Source organism: Mytilus californianus, unplaced genomic scaffold, assembly GCF_021869535.1.
Source record: "Mytilus californianus isolate M0D057914Y unplaced genomic scaffold, xbMytCali1.0.p SCAF_13, whole genome shotgun sequence".
Lineage (NCBI taxonomy): Eukaryota > Metazoa > Mollusca > Bivalvia > Mytilida > Mytilidae > Mytilus > Mytilus californianus.
This window is the reverse complement of record NW_026262615.1, coordinates 46,399,319-46,415,998: the sequence shown is the minus strand read 5'-3', so window position 1 is coordinate 46,415,998 and position 16,680 is coordinate 46,399,319. Positions and strand designations below refer to the sequence as shown.

The window sequence follows — 16,680 nt, the reverse complement described above, 5'->3', positions numbered from 1 at the left end:
TAACACCATTTTGTTCGAAAGTCAAACCTTAATAATGCTTAGAACATGTGTACTTGTAATTTTTCACTATCAACAACATGTTGGTAAGCGAAACTGCAAGCATTTGAAAAAAGACAACTGTTAGTTTTAAATGAAAAAAAACAACAGTTTGATGCAAAAATGAGGAAATAAATGTATATATGTGATTATTGTTTTTTTTAAATAACTAAACAAACATCAATATGAACAGCTATAAAAAAAAGACGAAAGAAGAAATTTTCCAATTTCATCAAAAGCATTATCATGTTGATAAATAATGTGTATTATTTGAATCTACTTTATTTTAACTGAGTATGATTTTAAAGAGATCGTAAACTATTCACAGATAACATGACACTGATCTTCTTGTTACATAAGATATAAGTATCATACTACAGACTTTAGTGTCCAGTCAGAGGATAGTATTTGAAATCTGATATACGACAACTTTGATAATTTTTATTAGAGAACACTGTTAATATATGTTGTACGTACAAAAGTCATATCATGATTATATTTAACTGTCATAAAAAAAGTCATCATCAAAATGATCTTGAAACCGGATATACAAATGTGTTTTTAACGACATAGGTTATTTCAAATTGATGAGACATATAACCCCAGGAATTTCATACGAAGATAATTTTCTTTGTTGTTTGTCATGGATATGAACCAGACTTCAAATAGTAGTCTCCAACATAAGAAAAGCATTTGTAAAACTATAGTATTGTCATGACAAAACTATTTAACCATAAAACATTATATTACCAACATTTAAAGAGTATATAATTACTTTATAAATTATTTGATGTTTGGTGTATTCACGCGAATTTCTAATCTTATTTTAATCATAAGAAGCCAATAGATGTGAATATTACCAATTGTACAGTTGCTTATAAATTTTGAGAAAGAATATATTTTTCAATTTAGGAACTATCGATTACTTTACTATTCATGGTTCCTCATGACTACTAGTAATTTTCTGAATACGTTAATATAGTCCACTGCTTATAAGTAAAAATGTAATCAATGATTCTAGTCAGACTCATTAAAACTTTACGGTATGAATATTTTTTCTTATCTTGTAGGCCTAATCCAAAATATGATTACCAAGAAAGTGATGGTGAAATCAGTTCCAATTCACATGAATCTCCAAGAAAATCAAGTACAAATTAAGATAAACCTAGAACATCGCCTAGAAAACGTCCAAAGAAATCCTCATCAGGATCATCAGTCACTCAGTCACAATTACCAAGCAGATCACCAAGGAAGTCTCCCGGCAAGAAGCAATGTAAAAAAAACCGACTCCATGACTGTGAATTACCACCACTACCAACACCACCGACGCCTGAAAGATCATCCTGTCCAACGCCGCCACAGAATCAAATAGATAGACCATCAACATCTCGTGATTTGATTTCAACCGTCGCAAATATCATGAATATACAATCAAAGACTTCAGGTAAATAAGATATTTTGGCTTAAAATCATTCATATCATAATCGGATATATTATGTTTTCCTCTCAAATATAATGGTTAACCACTCATTTTGTAAATACACCATTTAGTAGGCTGGGAATAAGTATCGATCTGCATGTATGTCTGTTCAAGAGAAAACCACATAACCAAGGTACAAGGGGACCGAATGGTTTTTTTAAGCCCCCCTTTTTTCCCTACAATCTGTTCTTTTCTGTCAGTGTCAATTATTTACGCCTTTTATCTATACATATTACATGAACATAAATATACTAGAAATAATTATTTGCATTTACTATCAACATGATGAATTCCAAGTTTACTATCCACAGTAGTCACTGATATGTTATATAACATAACACATCAGTGACTGCTGTGGATAGTAAATAGCAAATACAAGTTATTTCTAGTATTTTTATGTTCGTCATTTTATTATATGACTGGACATTACAATGTTTCACTGAGACTAACGGATTATGTTCTATTAAGAAGTTCACCTGATATGGTATATATAGGCTGTGGTAATTATAATGAAGAATACAATAATAAATTTGGACAACGTGTACATAACTCAATAACCCTGAATGCAAAGATGAAAATAGCTACAGTAGACTGTGTTAAATACATGGATCAATCATTATTCATACAAGCAGAACTACAGTCGAAGGTTGACAAGGACGATATACCCCCTTTTGTAATTGCTTATTGTCTTCGATTTTTATGTTATCATCATTTGGATGAGATTGTCAACAGAGAACTTTCACTTTGTGCTTTAAATTCTAACATTAACCATAGCGTGAAAGAGAATTATCTATTTCATAAACCATACTTGGAGTATGTCATGAGGTATCAGGTGACCCGGACTCAGCTTTTCAATGTTATAATGAAGCTTTGCAATGTTAATCATATTTCTTCTTGATCAAAAAGAACCTACGTATCTTTACATAGAGTTTATAAATTAAAACACAATACTTTTTTAAGTAATAGTAAAAGCTCAATCATAAGTTAATACTGATATTAAAAGACAAAAAGTGATGTTGAGATCCCCGAGCCAGAACGGAGAGGGGATTTGAACAGCTCTTTTTGTGAGGAGGTCTTTTAACGTTAATATCAAATTAATGATTGAACTTTTACTGACTCACAAACCGTCAAAAACATAAGACAAGTACATACAAAAACACTTACAGAAGCCTAATTTCCCTAAATTGTTCGAGTCTAAATATATTCAACACAAATGATAGTCAAACAGTACTCAGACTGATATAGACAAATAACAGTTACCTCATTGCATCCAAAACGGACTGATTAAATGGCATTAAATTATTTAATTATTTATTTGTTATAATTAGCATTCAGATAAGACCATAGAATAGTTTTATGAAAGTAAGGGGTAAATTTATAATTTTGAATTCCAACTTTTCAATATAACGATTTTCTATTTTAAAATCGAGGAAATCAAAACCCTATACATACCTCATTTACATCTGACCAATCAATGTTCTGCGACAAAACTTCTTGTTATACATATTTGATGTCTTAGGAGAACATGGCGATTTTAATTGGTTTAATTTTAACTGTGCTTTATGGATTTCAGTTATTCGTCCATCTATTGCTCATGCTTTTGGTGTATGGTACCCTACGTCAATATCCGGAACCGAAATGCTAGACAGCTGGCAGTACAAAGTCTCAAAAGTTTTAATAAACTCTAAAATGAACTTTCCAAAATGCTTTTGTTATCGGAGTTAGGATAGGAATCCCTTAACAAATTATATCGACCGTCAAAGGATCACTTATTTTGCTAGGTTTGATTCTCTACCCTGTACAAGATATTGCATAATGATTTTAACCGAACTTAACTTATCAAAAAATGAATATTTTAATCATATAAATGACGTATTCAAGTCCAATGGACTAGACCATTACATACATGGACACCTTAATATAAAAACATTTAATAAGTTTTTTGGTACAGATGCTCGTAATAAGCTGAAGTCTGAAATCCTAGAAAAGCAAAGCCTCGGTGATTACCGTTCATTTTATGTCACACAAGCTCGGCAATCATATTTATCAAATGCAAAGATTTTTGGGCCTCTCGTCTCAAATTTCTGGCTAGAACGAACTGTCTTCCATTGGATGCTATTTTATTCCGCATGACATTGAAAGATAGTAATGCATGTCAAACATGTTATATTGAAGAATCCGTTTTACCTGTATTGTTGGAAAGCCAGGCATATATTGATATTCGAAAACGTTTCCTTTCAGATTTGCACAATTTCCTTCTTAATGCAGGAACCGGCGTGTTTTTCTCAGAGTTGCCTCGCTTTAATAAACTTCAATTTATTATCGGCGACATCGCTTTTTTGTTCGGTGATGATATCGGAAAAAAAAGGTTGATGAAATGGGCAAACAATATCTGACCTCAGTCATTAAAGCTCGCAATGAGTTGTTGCATGTTAATGTCTAAATTAATTTAAATGTAGGAAAGTTTGAAAGTGTGTCAAGTTTATGTGAATATGTATTTTTTAGAAAAAGTCTAAATATATATTTATATTTATATATATATATATATGATCCGTTCATCCTATTTTGACTCCTCAAAATTCAAGAGTCTATCCTAAATTGAGGTAAATTGTATGGCTTTCCAAATACCGTTTCGATTCCTAACATCACTGAAGAGACATTAATTGTCGAAATCCGGATATGGTGTACAAAAACCTTTGCACTTATTGTTTGCTGTATACCATCTTTTCCGCAAGTTTATTGTTTTCTGTTTAGTATTAAATTTAAAATTAAGATCGATTTATTACATCGGTGATCCGTTTATTTGGCAATCGTCAATGGCAGTCAGCAGGGTTTAAGAACATCAGTCGTTCAACCTGTTAGTCAAATGCGTTTTGTTAAAATATACTTTTTCATTTTTTTGGTCTTTTGGAAATGTTGTTTGTGCTATATTTAGACCCCCTAACAAGAAATTTGATTTGCGTGCACACGTTATATATGTGTAGTCTTTTAATAATGTTCAAGATACAACTATTGCAATGTACTTTTACGGTTTCTTTTATTCACTTTTATAAATGTTTATTGTCAAATTTGGATTTTAAAAGAAATACTTTTACGAATATATTAAAATTTTTAATTATAGAGATGTTTTTTTGTATGTTTGGTTTGTATGACGCAAACATTAATACCCCGTTGGTTTTTGCTCCCGATGTAAAGTGGTAGTTTCTCAATAAATATATATATATTGTACACAATGATAAGTCATTTTTTACCTGATCCTATGTTGGACCCCCCGATTCTAAAAGGGTGTTTCTAATTAGTCATACCCGATTGACTTTTAGTAAATAAACCTGCAAGTTAAAGACCTATATCGGGTTAATAAGTTCGAGGTACAATTAGTAAACAAAAGAGATCTTTTGTGTAGTGAGATCGTCCCAGGTATCTGAGATACTTATTTTGCTTTGAATAACAATAAAAAAAATGTACGAACAGGTTTGTAGTACACGATTTAAACCAATATTGAATATTAATATTTTCCCGCGTTTCGATCAGTATAGCGGGAAAATGTTGTATTCTCGGTATGGAATCGTTAATTTTCGGTAGGCCGATGTAAATCTATCCAATGAGGGGGCTGAGTTGTGGTCATATATAAGGTGTTTTTTTTTGTTGTGTGGTAATTTCACTTCTAGCCGTCGTATTGACCGAGTAAACTTATGGACGCCAATTTACAGCAAGTTATTCAGACAGAGGTAAAAAATGCCGTTCAATCTACGCAGGACCAGTTGTTGAACAACATGACGAAGTTACTGGATTCACGTCTGGAGGGTTTCCAAAAGAGGATACAAGACAACCAGAAAGTGCTGTCAGATACTCAAATAGCAAGAATGGACGAATCACTAACCGACAATTACAAATTTCGAAAGAGGGGGAATGAGGAGCAACACAAGCACAACCAGAAAGTGTTCGTTAAAATTAGAGAAGCACACGCCGAATTCGAAACCGACAACTTGACGCAGTCAAACATTAACAGTGCCAAGAGAAAAATTTCTGAAGGTATGGACTTGATTAAAAATCGACAAAAGCTGATAAAACTTGCCGATTCATCAGACGCGGGATGGCGCGTGGTAGATGAATACGTAACTAACCCACTCGCAGAAGATTCAGAGGACGAAAAGAAGATGTATAAAGCGCAAAATAGAGCAGAAAGCAAGCTGAAGAAGGAAAAGTTAAAGACGCCCAGACCGCAAGAGCGTGCCATACACACAACAGGCCCCAGCAAAAGCAGCAAATTCGATCCCGGTGAACGTTAGTGGTGGATCCAGGTCTGATGTACGACCCGGTAGATGCTTTCATTGTAATGAGTACGGGCACTGGATTAGGAATTGTCCAAAGTCTGCTGCAGAGCAAAAACACAAGATAAGTATTGATACTACTATATGTAAAATCGATAACGTAAAACTGAATACACACCCAGAGACCGATCTAGCATCGGGTGAACTCTATTCAATGAGTAATGTAAATTCAATAACACAGACATCACGTGATGTCCAGTCAATGAGCAATACACATACTACTACTATAGTAAAAAATAACGGTACAGGTGTAGGTCATTTAAAAGAGAGCTTAAGCGAATGGAAGAAAATAGGTGCCACGGATTTTGTAATAGACATTATAGCAAAAGGGTATAAAATTCCTTTCAGTACCATTCCATGCATGGTTGAATTACAAAATAACAAATCGGCACGAGACAATCCCGATTTTGTAAAGAGCGAGATTGAAAAACTGCTGGAAAAAGGATGTATTACTCGAGTGTCTCTTAAGCCATATGTAGTTAATCCTCTAACTGTAGCTCATAATAGAGGTTCAAAACTCAGATTAGTATTAGATGCAAGACATATCAATCCACATGTCGTTAAATTTAAACACAAATACGAAGATGCAAAAACTGCTAGACTACTATACGATAAAGGAGATTTTGTATTCTCTTACGATTTAAAAAGCGCATACCATCACATTAGTATTTTTGAAGCAGACACTACATATTTAGGTTTCAAATGGGAGCATGAATATTATGTGTATAATGTTTTGCCTTTAGGGTTGTCAACTAGCGGATATATTTTTACAAAGGTAGTCAGGGAGGTTATCAAATATTGGAGAAGTACAGGTTTAAAAATCGTCATGTATCTAGACGATGGCCTCGGCGGGGGCAAAAACATGAAAGAGGCTATGTTAGCGAGCGAAAAAATTCACTCTGATTTGGAGAAATTTGGTTTTGTTCTTGCAACAGAGAGGTGCAATTGGGCCCCTATTCAAAGTTTAGAATGGTTGGGTTTTCATTGGGATATGACAGAAGGGGTTATAAGAATTAGCGAAAAAAGAATAGAAAAGCTTTTAAAAATTTTAGAAGTTTCCGGACACAATTTCACTACGGGATTAGGCTTTTCCGGGTGAAATTCATTGCAAGTATTGTAGGACAGATCATATCAATGCAGCCTGTATTAGGAGATCAGGCACGTTTAAGAACAAGGTATTTGTATCAATGTATATTACAAAGGGCAAGTTGGAACGCCCAAGTACTAGTTAGTACGGACGCATTGAAGGAATGCATTTTTTGGGAACATAAAGCTAAAAGCTTTAACGAGATAGGATCTCGGTTAAATCAGTTGTCTTATAATGAAAAACAAGATTATTATGTGTTCAGCGATGCATCTGGTACTGGTTCAGAGGACGAACCTTTGGAAATGTTTGGTAGTTGGTCGTTGACGGAACAGTCCGAAAGTTCGACCTGGAGAGTGCTCGAGGCTGTAAAATGAATATTGATAAATTTTGTCAATATTCTCACTGGTAAGATTATCAGAGTGTTCACAGATAACCTGAATATCACACATATACTTAATATTGGTAGCAGGAAGATGGTTTTGCACAAAATCGCTTTGTTCGTTGATGAACTCTGCAATTAAGTTGACTTGGTTTGGATACCACGAGAAACAAACCAGTATGCAGATACTTTAAGTAGGGCAACAGATTGTGATGACTGGGAAATACAAGATGAGGTTTTTCTGTACCTTAAACATGTTTGGGGTCCACATGATATAGATAGGTTTGCGCATGATTACAATGCCAAGTGCAAGCAATTTAATTAAAGGGTTTTGGTGCCCCGGGACTGCTGGGATAGACTCGTTTACAGTAGAATGGGGTGGACATAATAATTGGGTAGTTCCACCACCAAGTTTGATTCCAAAGGTAATAAATAAGATTAGTATAAAAAATGTAATGGCACTTTAGTCATCCCGGAATGGACATCGGCACCATTTTGGCCCATGTTGGTGGATCGGCTTGGAAATTTTAAGGATTTCATAGTTGATAGCAAGTTTTTTCAAGGGGAAAATCTGACTAAAAGAGGCAGAGGTCAGTGCGGAGTATTTGGACAACAGCGCTTAAAATTTAGATTAATTGCTATGAGAATAGAATTTTAGTTTTCAATATACTTATGACGTTATTTATTTTGACAGGGGTTAAATTAGACCGTACAGTGGAGGAGACCGTCCAGGACAGTGGGATAGAAGTTGGCAGTTATATGTAAGAGCTTTATCCGAAGATGTTCGAACTGTTGATCAACTCTAAAAGTGACAATACCGTTAAATCATATTTTAATTCATATAAACGGTGGGAACGTTTCATTACTTTGCAAGGTCACAAATCTTTGCCAGCTCAGCCAGTTCATGTTGCACTGTATTTAACACATTTATTGAACAATAATTCAACTTGTCACCCTGTTTCTAACGCAGTATATGGTATTAAATGGGCACATGAGATAAATGGTCTAAACGATCCTACAACAAACACTTTCGTAACATCGATTCTTGAAGCTTCTAAAAGAGTAGCATCAAAAAAGACAGAAAAGAAAGATCCAATTACTCCTGAAACTTTAATTGAACTTTTTGACATGTTTAAAGATTCTTCAGATTTACTTGTTATAAGGGATTTGGCAATGATGATTTTGAGTTTTTCAGGATTTCTCAGATATGATGAGGTCAGTTCCTTACGTTTTTGTGATGTTAAAGTACACGAGTCTCATTTAATTTTGTGCATTCAAAAAAGTAAAACCGACCAATATAGACAAAGTTCTGAAGTCCTGATTTCTAGGGGTATTTCATCTGCTTGTCCTTACACAATGTTTATAAGGTACACTAGGTTAGCAGGTTTTGGCGATTCTGGTCAGCAAAACTTTTATTTGTTTCGGCCTATTTATAGATCTCGTAATACATGCAAGCTCATAACAAAAGATAAAAAACTAAGTTACACGGCGGCTGAAAGTCAATTCTTAAGAGAATCCGGACAATTTGTCCAGACGGAAACATAGGTCTTCATTCATTCAGATCCGGTGGGGCCACGATGGCGGCTAACGCTGATGTTAGTGACAGATGCTTAAAGAAGCACGGCAGATGGAGGTCTGACTCCAGTAAAGACGGTTACATAGTAGATTCCACTGAGAAACGTTTGAAGATATCTAAGGTATTAGGCCTATAGATTACTCTTTTCTTTGATTTTCTATCACGTACGACGGGCTGTCGGCAAATTTGAATTTGCGTTTGAGTTTTATTTTTCTGCCATGCGTACAAAAAGTTGTTGTTGGTGTGCTGTCAGTGGCAGAAAAGGGTGTCATTTGTGTGTCTGTCGTCTGTAGTATAGATAATACTAATATTTTCCCGCGTTTCGATCAGTATAGCGGGAAAATGTTGTATTCTCGGTATGGAATCGTTAATTTTCGGTAGGCCGATGTAAATCTATCCAATGAGGGGGCTGAATTGTGGTCATATATAAGGTTTTTTTTTGTGTGGTAACTTCACTTCTAGCCGTCGTATTGACCGAGTAAACTCCATTATTTTAAATGATGTTTATATATCTATTGTTAGACTAATATTTTTGCTTTTCGTTAACTGTTTGAACCGACGAGGTCCGACGTCATTATCCTGAGATAGGCTCGAGCATTGATTCGGATACAGGTTTCCGTAATACGATTTTTCCTGGTCGGCCTTGGCTATCAATGAGGGGTAATTTATTTAACGTACAGCTGCCAATATTTTGATATTTTGCTGTGTTTTGTACATAATGATATGATTGGTGAATGAAAATGCCAATTGATTACTGATTTATATGTTTTATTTGATGATATGTCACGATTATATATTATATACAATTATATCTGGCGTCCATCACGTACGACGGGCTGTCGGCAAATTTGAATGTGCGTTTGAGTTTTATTTTTCTGCCATGCGTACAAAAAGTTGTTGTTGGTGTGCTGTCAGTGGCAGAAAAGGGTGTCATTTGTGTGTCTGTCGTCTGTAGTATAGAGAATACTGCATTATATTAGTTACCGGTCTACTGATTGAAAGGGAATAAATATCGTGCAGCCTAATTATAAAGTTTTTCTAATTGAATACATGATTCATGACCTTTTCAATCGAAACCTTTATAACTGAAAATCGAAGATAAACAAAAATCAAATATCACTTTGTAAATTGTATGCGCCTGTCCGTTCTATCGGCGTCAACTTCAAGACGCTCAGAGCCAAATGTTAAAAAACTAATGAGTTATAACATGTATAAGTACACGAACAATAACAAGTGCATAGCAGAAATATACCAAAGTGCAATTAAACGCATCAGTTGTCAGAGAACAAACAGAACTATCCATCAAAAATAGACAAAAAAATATTATTATTTCACTTTTTTTTAGTGACACTCTATTAAGCTAAACACGATAATAACAGATGGGTGCGGTCCTAACCTTTACAAAAGTTTAATTTGAGTAGAATTGCCGTACAGTTGCATATAACGGCTTACATCCACTTCATTTGAACTTTAGTGGATAGTTGTATCATTTGCAATCATACAGGATCATCGGTCACTCAGTCACAATTACCAAGGAGATCATCAAGGAAGTCTCCCGGCAAGTTGCAATCTAAAAAAAACGACTCCATGACTGTGAATTAACACCACTACCAACACCACGCCTGAAAGATCATTCTGTCCAACGCCGCCACAGAATCAAATAGATAGACCATCAACATCTCGTGATTTGATTTCAACCGTCGCAAATATCATGAATATACAATCAAAGACTTCAGGTAAATAATATATTTTGGCTTAAAATCATTCATATCATAATCGAATATATTATGTTTTCCTCTCAAATATAATGGTTAACCACTCATTTTGTAAATACACCATTTAGAAGGCTGGGAATAAATATCGATCTGCGTGTATGTCTGTTCAAGAGAAAACCACATAACCAAGGTACAAGAGGACCGAATGGTTTTTTTAAGCCCCCCTTTTAGTGTCAATTATTTACGCCTTTTATCTATACATATTACATGAACATAAATATACTAGAAATAATTATTTGCATTTACTATCAACATGATGAATTCCAAGTTTACTATCCACAGTAGTCACTGATATGTTATATAACATAACACATCAGTGACTGTTGTGGATAGTAAATAGCAAATACAAGTTATTTCTAGTATTTTCATGTTCATATAATATAAATACGCATAAATAATTGAAAATGACAGAAAAAAATACGGATTTCGGGACAAAAAGAGAGAGGACTAAAAACAATTTGTCCTGTCCCCAAGTACATGTAGCTATGGATTTTCTAGAAATAAAGTTGTAAACGGAGAACATTCTATTGGCCGGGTTAAATGACTACTTTCCCCTCGCTCTCTAGTTTAATGAATATTTGATATTTTCATTTTTTTCTTTTACAAAGTGATGTCAATTCATGTTTGTTTATTTTTATTTCATTTTCAGAATTTGCAATCAAAACCCTAAAGAGCTTAGAGCAAATCAAAACCCAGGTTCATTACAATACGTCTCTTCTCCTCCAAATAGTAAAGAAAGTTGATGTGCAACAAACAGTGGATGCAGAGGATAATTACGATAATGAACTCACAGTGCTTCCAATCAAAACGATGTTGCAGCTAGAAGGAGTTGAAAATGCCTTGAAGGTCGACACTACAAAGAACCGCTTGGTCAGTAACTCTCTTTTCAATTTCCGACATTTATGCAGAAATTTTGAAATGTTATGATTTTTTTTCTCCTCCCCCGGCTTTATAGGCCACATCAGCTCTTGTTAATCCATGCATACATCATCTTAGATATTTAATCACAAAATCTTCTTCTTTTATTTATTTGTACATTTGAACCAAATCTATCCTGACTATGCATGGACGATTCTTAAGGCACCTTTTCGTTTTCCAGGGGAATAACAGTGTTATTTTTCAGAAAAGTTTTTTTATTCGAAATATTAGATAACTTCCAATGGGTATTTTTGAATCTGAATAGTTAACAAGTTTTAGCCTCTTCTTTTGGTCATGAATAAGTATTGTCAACTAAGTTCTGAAAACAAAATTATTCACGTTCAATTTAACACCGATTATCATTTATAAAGTAACCAATACTTATGCTTAGAATGAATATTTTCTGTATTTCAAACCACTTATCGTCCTGAACATGCATGAAATTTCATGAAAATAAAAAATCATGAAAATAAAAAAGATTAGTTTGATTGAGAATGAGACTACTACCTAAAGGAGACCAAATGACACTATCAACTATCGATAACCGTATGGCCTTCAACAATGAAAAAACCCACATTGCATATAGCAAGCTTTACAAGGCCCTATATCGACATCAGTGTTTTCCCTCAATTCATATATTTTATAATGGTTGTGCTTGAAAGAATTATTTAATTTTCAATCTGGATCTGGAACCAATACAACTAAAATTACATCTAATAAAAAATTATTTGTATGAGCAACTTACCATAAGCCATACGTCATTTGTGCTGTTACAGAAATAAAGAAATTGATATGAAAAAAAAAGATGTGGTATGATTGCTAATGAGACAACTCTTTACAAGTGACTAAATGACACAGAGTTTATTTGGTCGATCCATCAAACATTGTCAAAGAAATGTCACACAATAAATGAAATTAAAGAGGCAAAGTTCATGAAAAAAAACAAGGACAGTAACAACAATGGGTAATACACAAATACAGATTCTGTTTTTCATACAATGGGCCAACGTTGGCTCTATGTATTGCATATAACCGTACAACGTTGCCCAACATGAAGCCATCATGTTGGGCCAACGTAGGCCCACTTTGCACTTATACGTTGGGCCAACGTTAAAATACAACGATGGGCCAATCCAATGATAAACGTTGTGCCAATGTTGGGCCAACATACTCATGTTGTCTGGGTATCTGTCCGATCCGCGGATATAATTACTTTACTGATCGGTCGCTGACCGTTGTCAAGGTAACTCTCACATAGCTTATTTGACGTATCTGACGGATTTTATGGGTCATCGATCACCGATCAGTCATCGATCAGTCAAACATCCGTCACCGATCATTCACCGATCAGTAAAGTTCACGTCAAACAGTAATGCCTAAGGTTGCAAGTACTGTATGTTCACTGGTGTTAATATGTCTTTTGATTGAGTTAAGCCATTTCAATTGATATCTTATAGTGTGTTTTTCTATGTTGTGATGTTACACTATTGTTTCAGATAAGGGTGAAGGTTTGGTACCATTAAAACGTTTAACCCCGTTGCATTTGTTTGCACCTGTCCTAAGTCAGGAATCTGATGTTCAGTAGTTGTCGTTTGTTGATGTGGTTCATAAGTGTTCCTCGTTTCTCGTTTTTTCTTTATATAGATTAGACCGTTGGTTTTCTCGTTTGAATGGTATTACACTAGTAAATTTTGGGGCCCTTTATAGCTTGCTGTTCGGTGTGAGCCAAGGCTCCGTGTTGAAGACCGTACTTTGACTTATAATGGTTTACTTTTATAAATTTTGAGTTGGATGGAGAGTTGTCTCATTGGCACTCATACCACATCTTCTTATATCTAATTAAAGATCTAATTACAGTGATACAATGTAATTGGTAACCCTTTAGAAAAGGTTTATCGATGACGATTTTCACCATTAGTTTGGTTTTTTTTGCGATTTGCATAATAACTTAAAATCTTTAATAGATAAATGTAAAATCTAAAATGCAAAAAGTAATAAGCAAGCCAAGATCTACCAATAAATATAATGGCAGAGTATATTTGAAATTATTGCTGCTTTCCCATGGGAATCTACGATGCCCTCTTCTTGTCGACGTTTTCTTTTCTGCATGTAAGGCTTACTTCAAACAGAAACTTCTTAGGACGAAAGAAAAAGGAAGTTAGCAGTATCATTTAACTTTCCTTTCCTCTATAAAGATGATGTTATCTCACTAAATAATTTTTAAAATTGGGTACTTTGTCAAACGCGTCCATCCCTTCGAATTTTCGATAAAGGATACAACAAATACAGTTAATTCTGCCTCATATCTTGGATTACATCTAACACAATTGACAATGAAGGTTAGTTGGAAACAAAAAAAAATACGACAAACGAAATTATTTCAGCTCCCCAGTTATGAACTTTCCATTTGTATGTTGCAACATTCTAGCATCGCCTGCATACAGAATCTATATCTATATCTTCCTATATAAAACACGTTTCACTCGATAGATAGTTTCTGCCCCTGTCGATAACTTCTGTCGTAAACGCGACACTTTAAATATTAACGGGACTTCTTATTCTATTGCTATAACAATTATCCCCCTTTTTATGCTCGAAAATGTAGACGCCTACCGTACATAAATATTATGATCATATTCAACGAAGGAATATAAGGTGTTTATATTTTCTCTTTCATATATATATTTTTTTTTTTTTGTAAATCACGTTTGATTTTCATTGCATAATAAGAAAAAAAGTTAAATAGAATAATGCACTATCCAAAACATTCAAAAATTAAAGCGATTGGAACCAAATACAGATGTTTAACTTACTAGCAATATAACTAAACAGTCTTACTTTTCAAGAACCTCGATGTTCTGCATTGTAAATCTATAAATTTCGTCTACAAATTAGAGTGTTACTTTTGAGGACTGATAAATGTTGGTGAAATGAGAGGAAGACTTAATAGACGTATGCACGACAGATCCGATATCAATAAGATTCAACTTTGTTTAATAGAAGTTTAATAAGCTCGATCGTTCAATCCGTTCTATGCAAATTCGCACCATCCAAAATATATACCATATTATCAACAATTCCCCTCTTGCAACACCTCTTTCTAGACAAAAGGAAGACTACTGGATTTCCTGCAGTTCGGTGAATATGATAAATATTTTAAACTCTCCTCCTTGACGTACCAAAAGTCACGGTCATCATCATTATACATCACCTACTCTCCATGATGTCTGAATTAATGACCTCCTTCAATTTATACTAAAACCGTTGGGTATTCATCACATTCGCAAGAAGGTCCGGGTACACAGTTATCGTCCTTTGATTTTCGTTGTCCACGAATATAGTCCCTAGTGTGGACAGTGTGTTACTTGTCGATTTTTTTTATACCCCTTCCGAATTTATTTCTCCATGTTTTATGACTCAAATAGTAAGTAGGGGGGTGAAATGACACTGTAAAAAAATTTGGGTCATGAATTTTAAAGTGAAGTAGTGATTTGGTCCAGCTGAAAAATGTTAAAAATTAGCACATCGGAAGCTGTCAAAAGATTTGAAGACCCCCTTAGCATGAAATTGTCCATATTTTGAGTTAGAGCCGATGAAGTTTTCTATAATTTTGATATAATTTGTCCCAAAAGTAGTACAACACACTGTAAAAATATTATTGAGAAAGCGCAGGTGGGATTTTTTTAATTTCCATTTATTGTCTAAAAGAAATGCACTACGAAATAACTGTGTACTCGGACCTAAGAGGTGAAATCAGGAAATATAGAATCTGTACTTTGGCAACTTCCCTGAATGATTTGATGGTGTCAATTTATCAAATAGCATAAAACTAAAGGATTTAAACTTTTATTTGATAGAATTTCTGCAAAAATTACCAATTTTGGCATTTTATGATCAAAATAAGCATTTCATAGCTTTTTCAATTTTGATGCATTAGTGGCATTCTGACTTTCTATCTGACAGGTTTTTATGTGTCAATATTTGTGTTTCTATGTTTCAATCCAGTTGTATTACTCATTTGTGAACTCTGAATCTACAGAAAAGAAGATTATCTCAGACAATATGCGCAAAATGTGTTGTATATATGATCCTCGTCTAACGCCCTGTTTGGATCAAGTTAAATGTGAGGAGCTTGGAACATAAAAGTTGAAGTCCATTATAAAGACCTCACTAAATTTGTATAAAAAGCACTTAACAATGTCTTTTGTACCTGTTTAATGTCACATAATACCTTTCTTTTCTTCTGTAGGATAGCAAGTGGTTCAAATATAAGCCTGTTGAGACTAAAATTGCATGCATGTTTTTCACTAAAAAGTGAAAAATCTTTGTATCAGACCATACTGTCTGCAAAAAAAGTTGAATGCAAGAGTCTTTTTGTGCTCAGATTTATTGTATCATGTCACCTGAGTATAGAAATGATAGAAAAGACACAAAATTTTATTTCATATAGCTTCAATATGCATTTTTAAATGTAAATATGTGATACGGCCTAAATTGACCCTAAATTATTTTCAGTCTTACTTGGCCTAAGACCCTTTTAAGCTAATGTGATATGTTATTTGTAAGTTTTCTTTCCATTTAAAGTACATTAAATACATATGTAAGGATTATTTATAACCAAAAAGCTTTACAAATTTAAAATTGCTGGAAAATATTACATCTTCATGTAAGGCCCCCCTTCATTGGAAAACCTCCATTTTTAGCCACAGGCTCATATAAATTTGACTTTTTAATAATTATGATAAGTCTGATGAATCAAATGAGTACTCTATTGCTTTTAATACATAATATATTATATATTAAGGCATTTCAAAAGTATTTTTTTGCAATATTTTAATTTTTTAAGCCTCAATTGTTGATAGTTGAAAATTTTCAATTTTAACGTCTAAATTTAACACTCAAAGTTCAATATAGAATTAGTCATATTGTCTATAATATATATCCTATTGCCATGAAACTTTGTAAGCCGTCTTATAATTTAATAAGCTTTAGTCATACCAAGTTTCATTAAGATTGGTCAACTTTTTCTACCCTATTAGGTCCGGGTACACAGTTATCGTCCTTTGATTTTCGTTGTCCACGAATATAGTCCCTAGTG

The 16,680-nt window shown here is 33.9% G+C and overlaps 2 protein-coding genes across 3 annotated transcripts in view; both read left to right on the top strand.

The window, feature by feature from the left end:
* Window positions 1-16,680, top strand: part of LOC127723767 (uncharacterized) — a 285,079-nt gene that overhangs the window by 169,482 nt on the left and 98,917 nt on the right. The gene's annotated exons all lie outside the window — the stretch shown is intronic.
* LOC127723769 (LDL receptor repeat-containing protein egg-1-like) overlaps window positions 10,501-16,680 on the top strand; it is a 31,479-nt gene continuing 25,299 nt past the window's right edge. Inside the window, exons 1-2 of the mRNA XM_052230518.1 lie at window positions 10,501-10,625; window positions 11,314-11,534. Coding sequence (XP_052086478.1) covers window positions 10,601-10,625; window positions 11,314-11,534 — 246 coding nt within the window. The 5' untranslated portion in view covers window positions 10,501-10,600. The remainder of the gene's footprint in view (window positions 10,626-11,313; window positions 11,535-16,680) is intronic.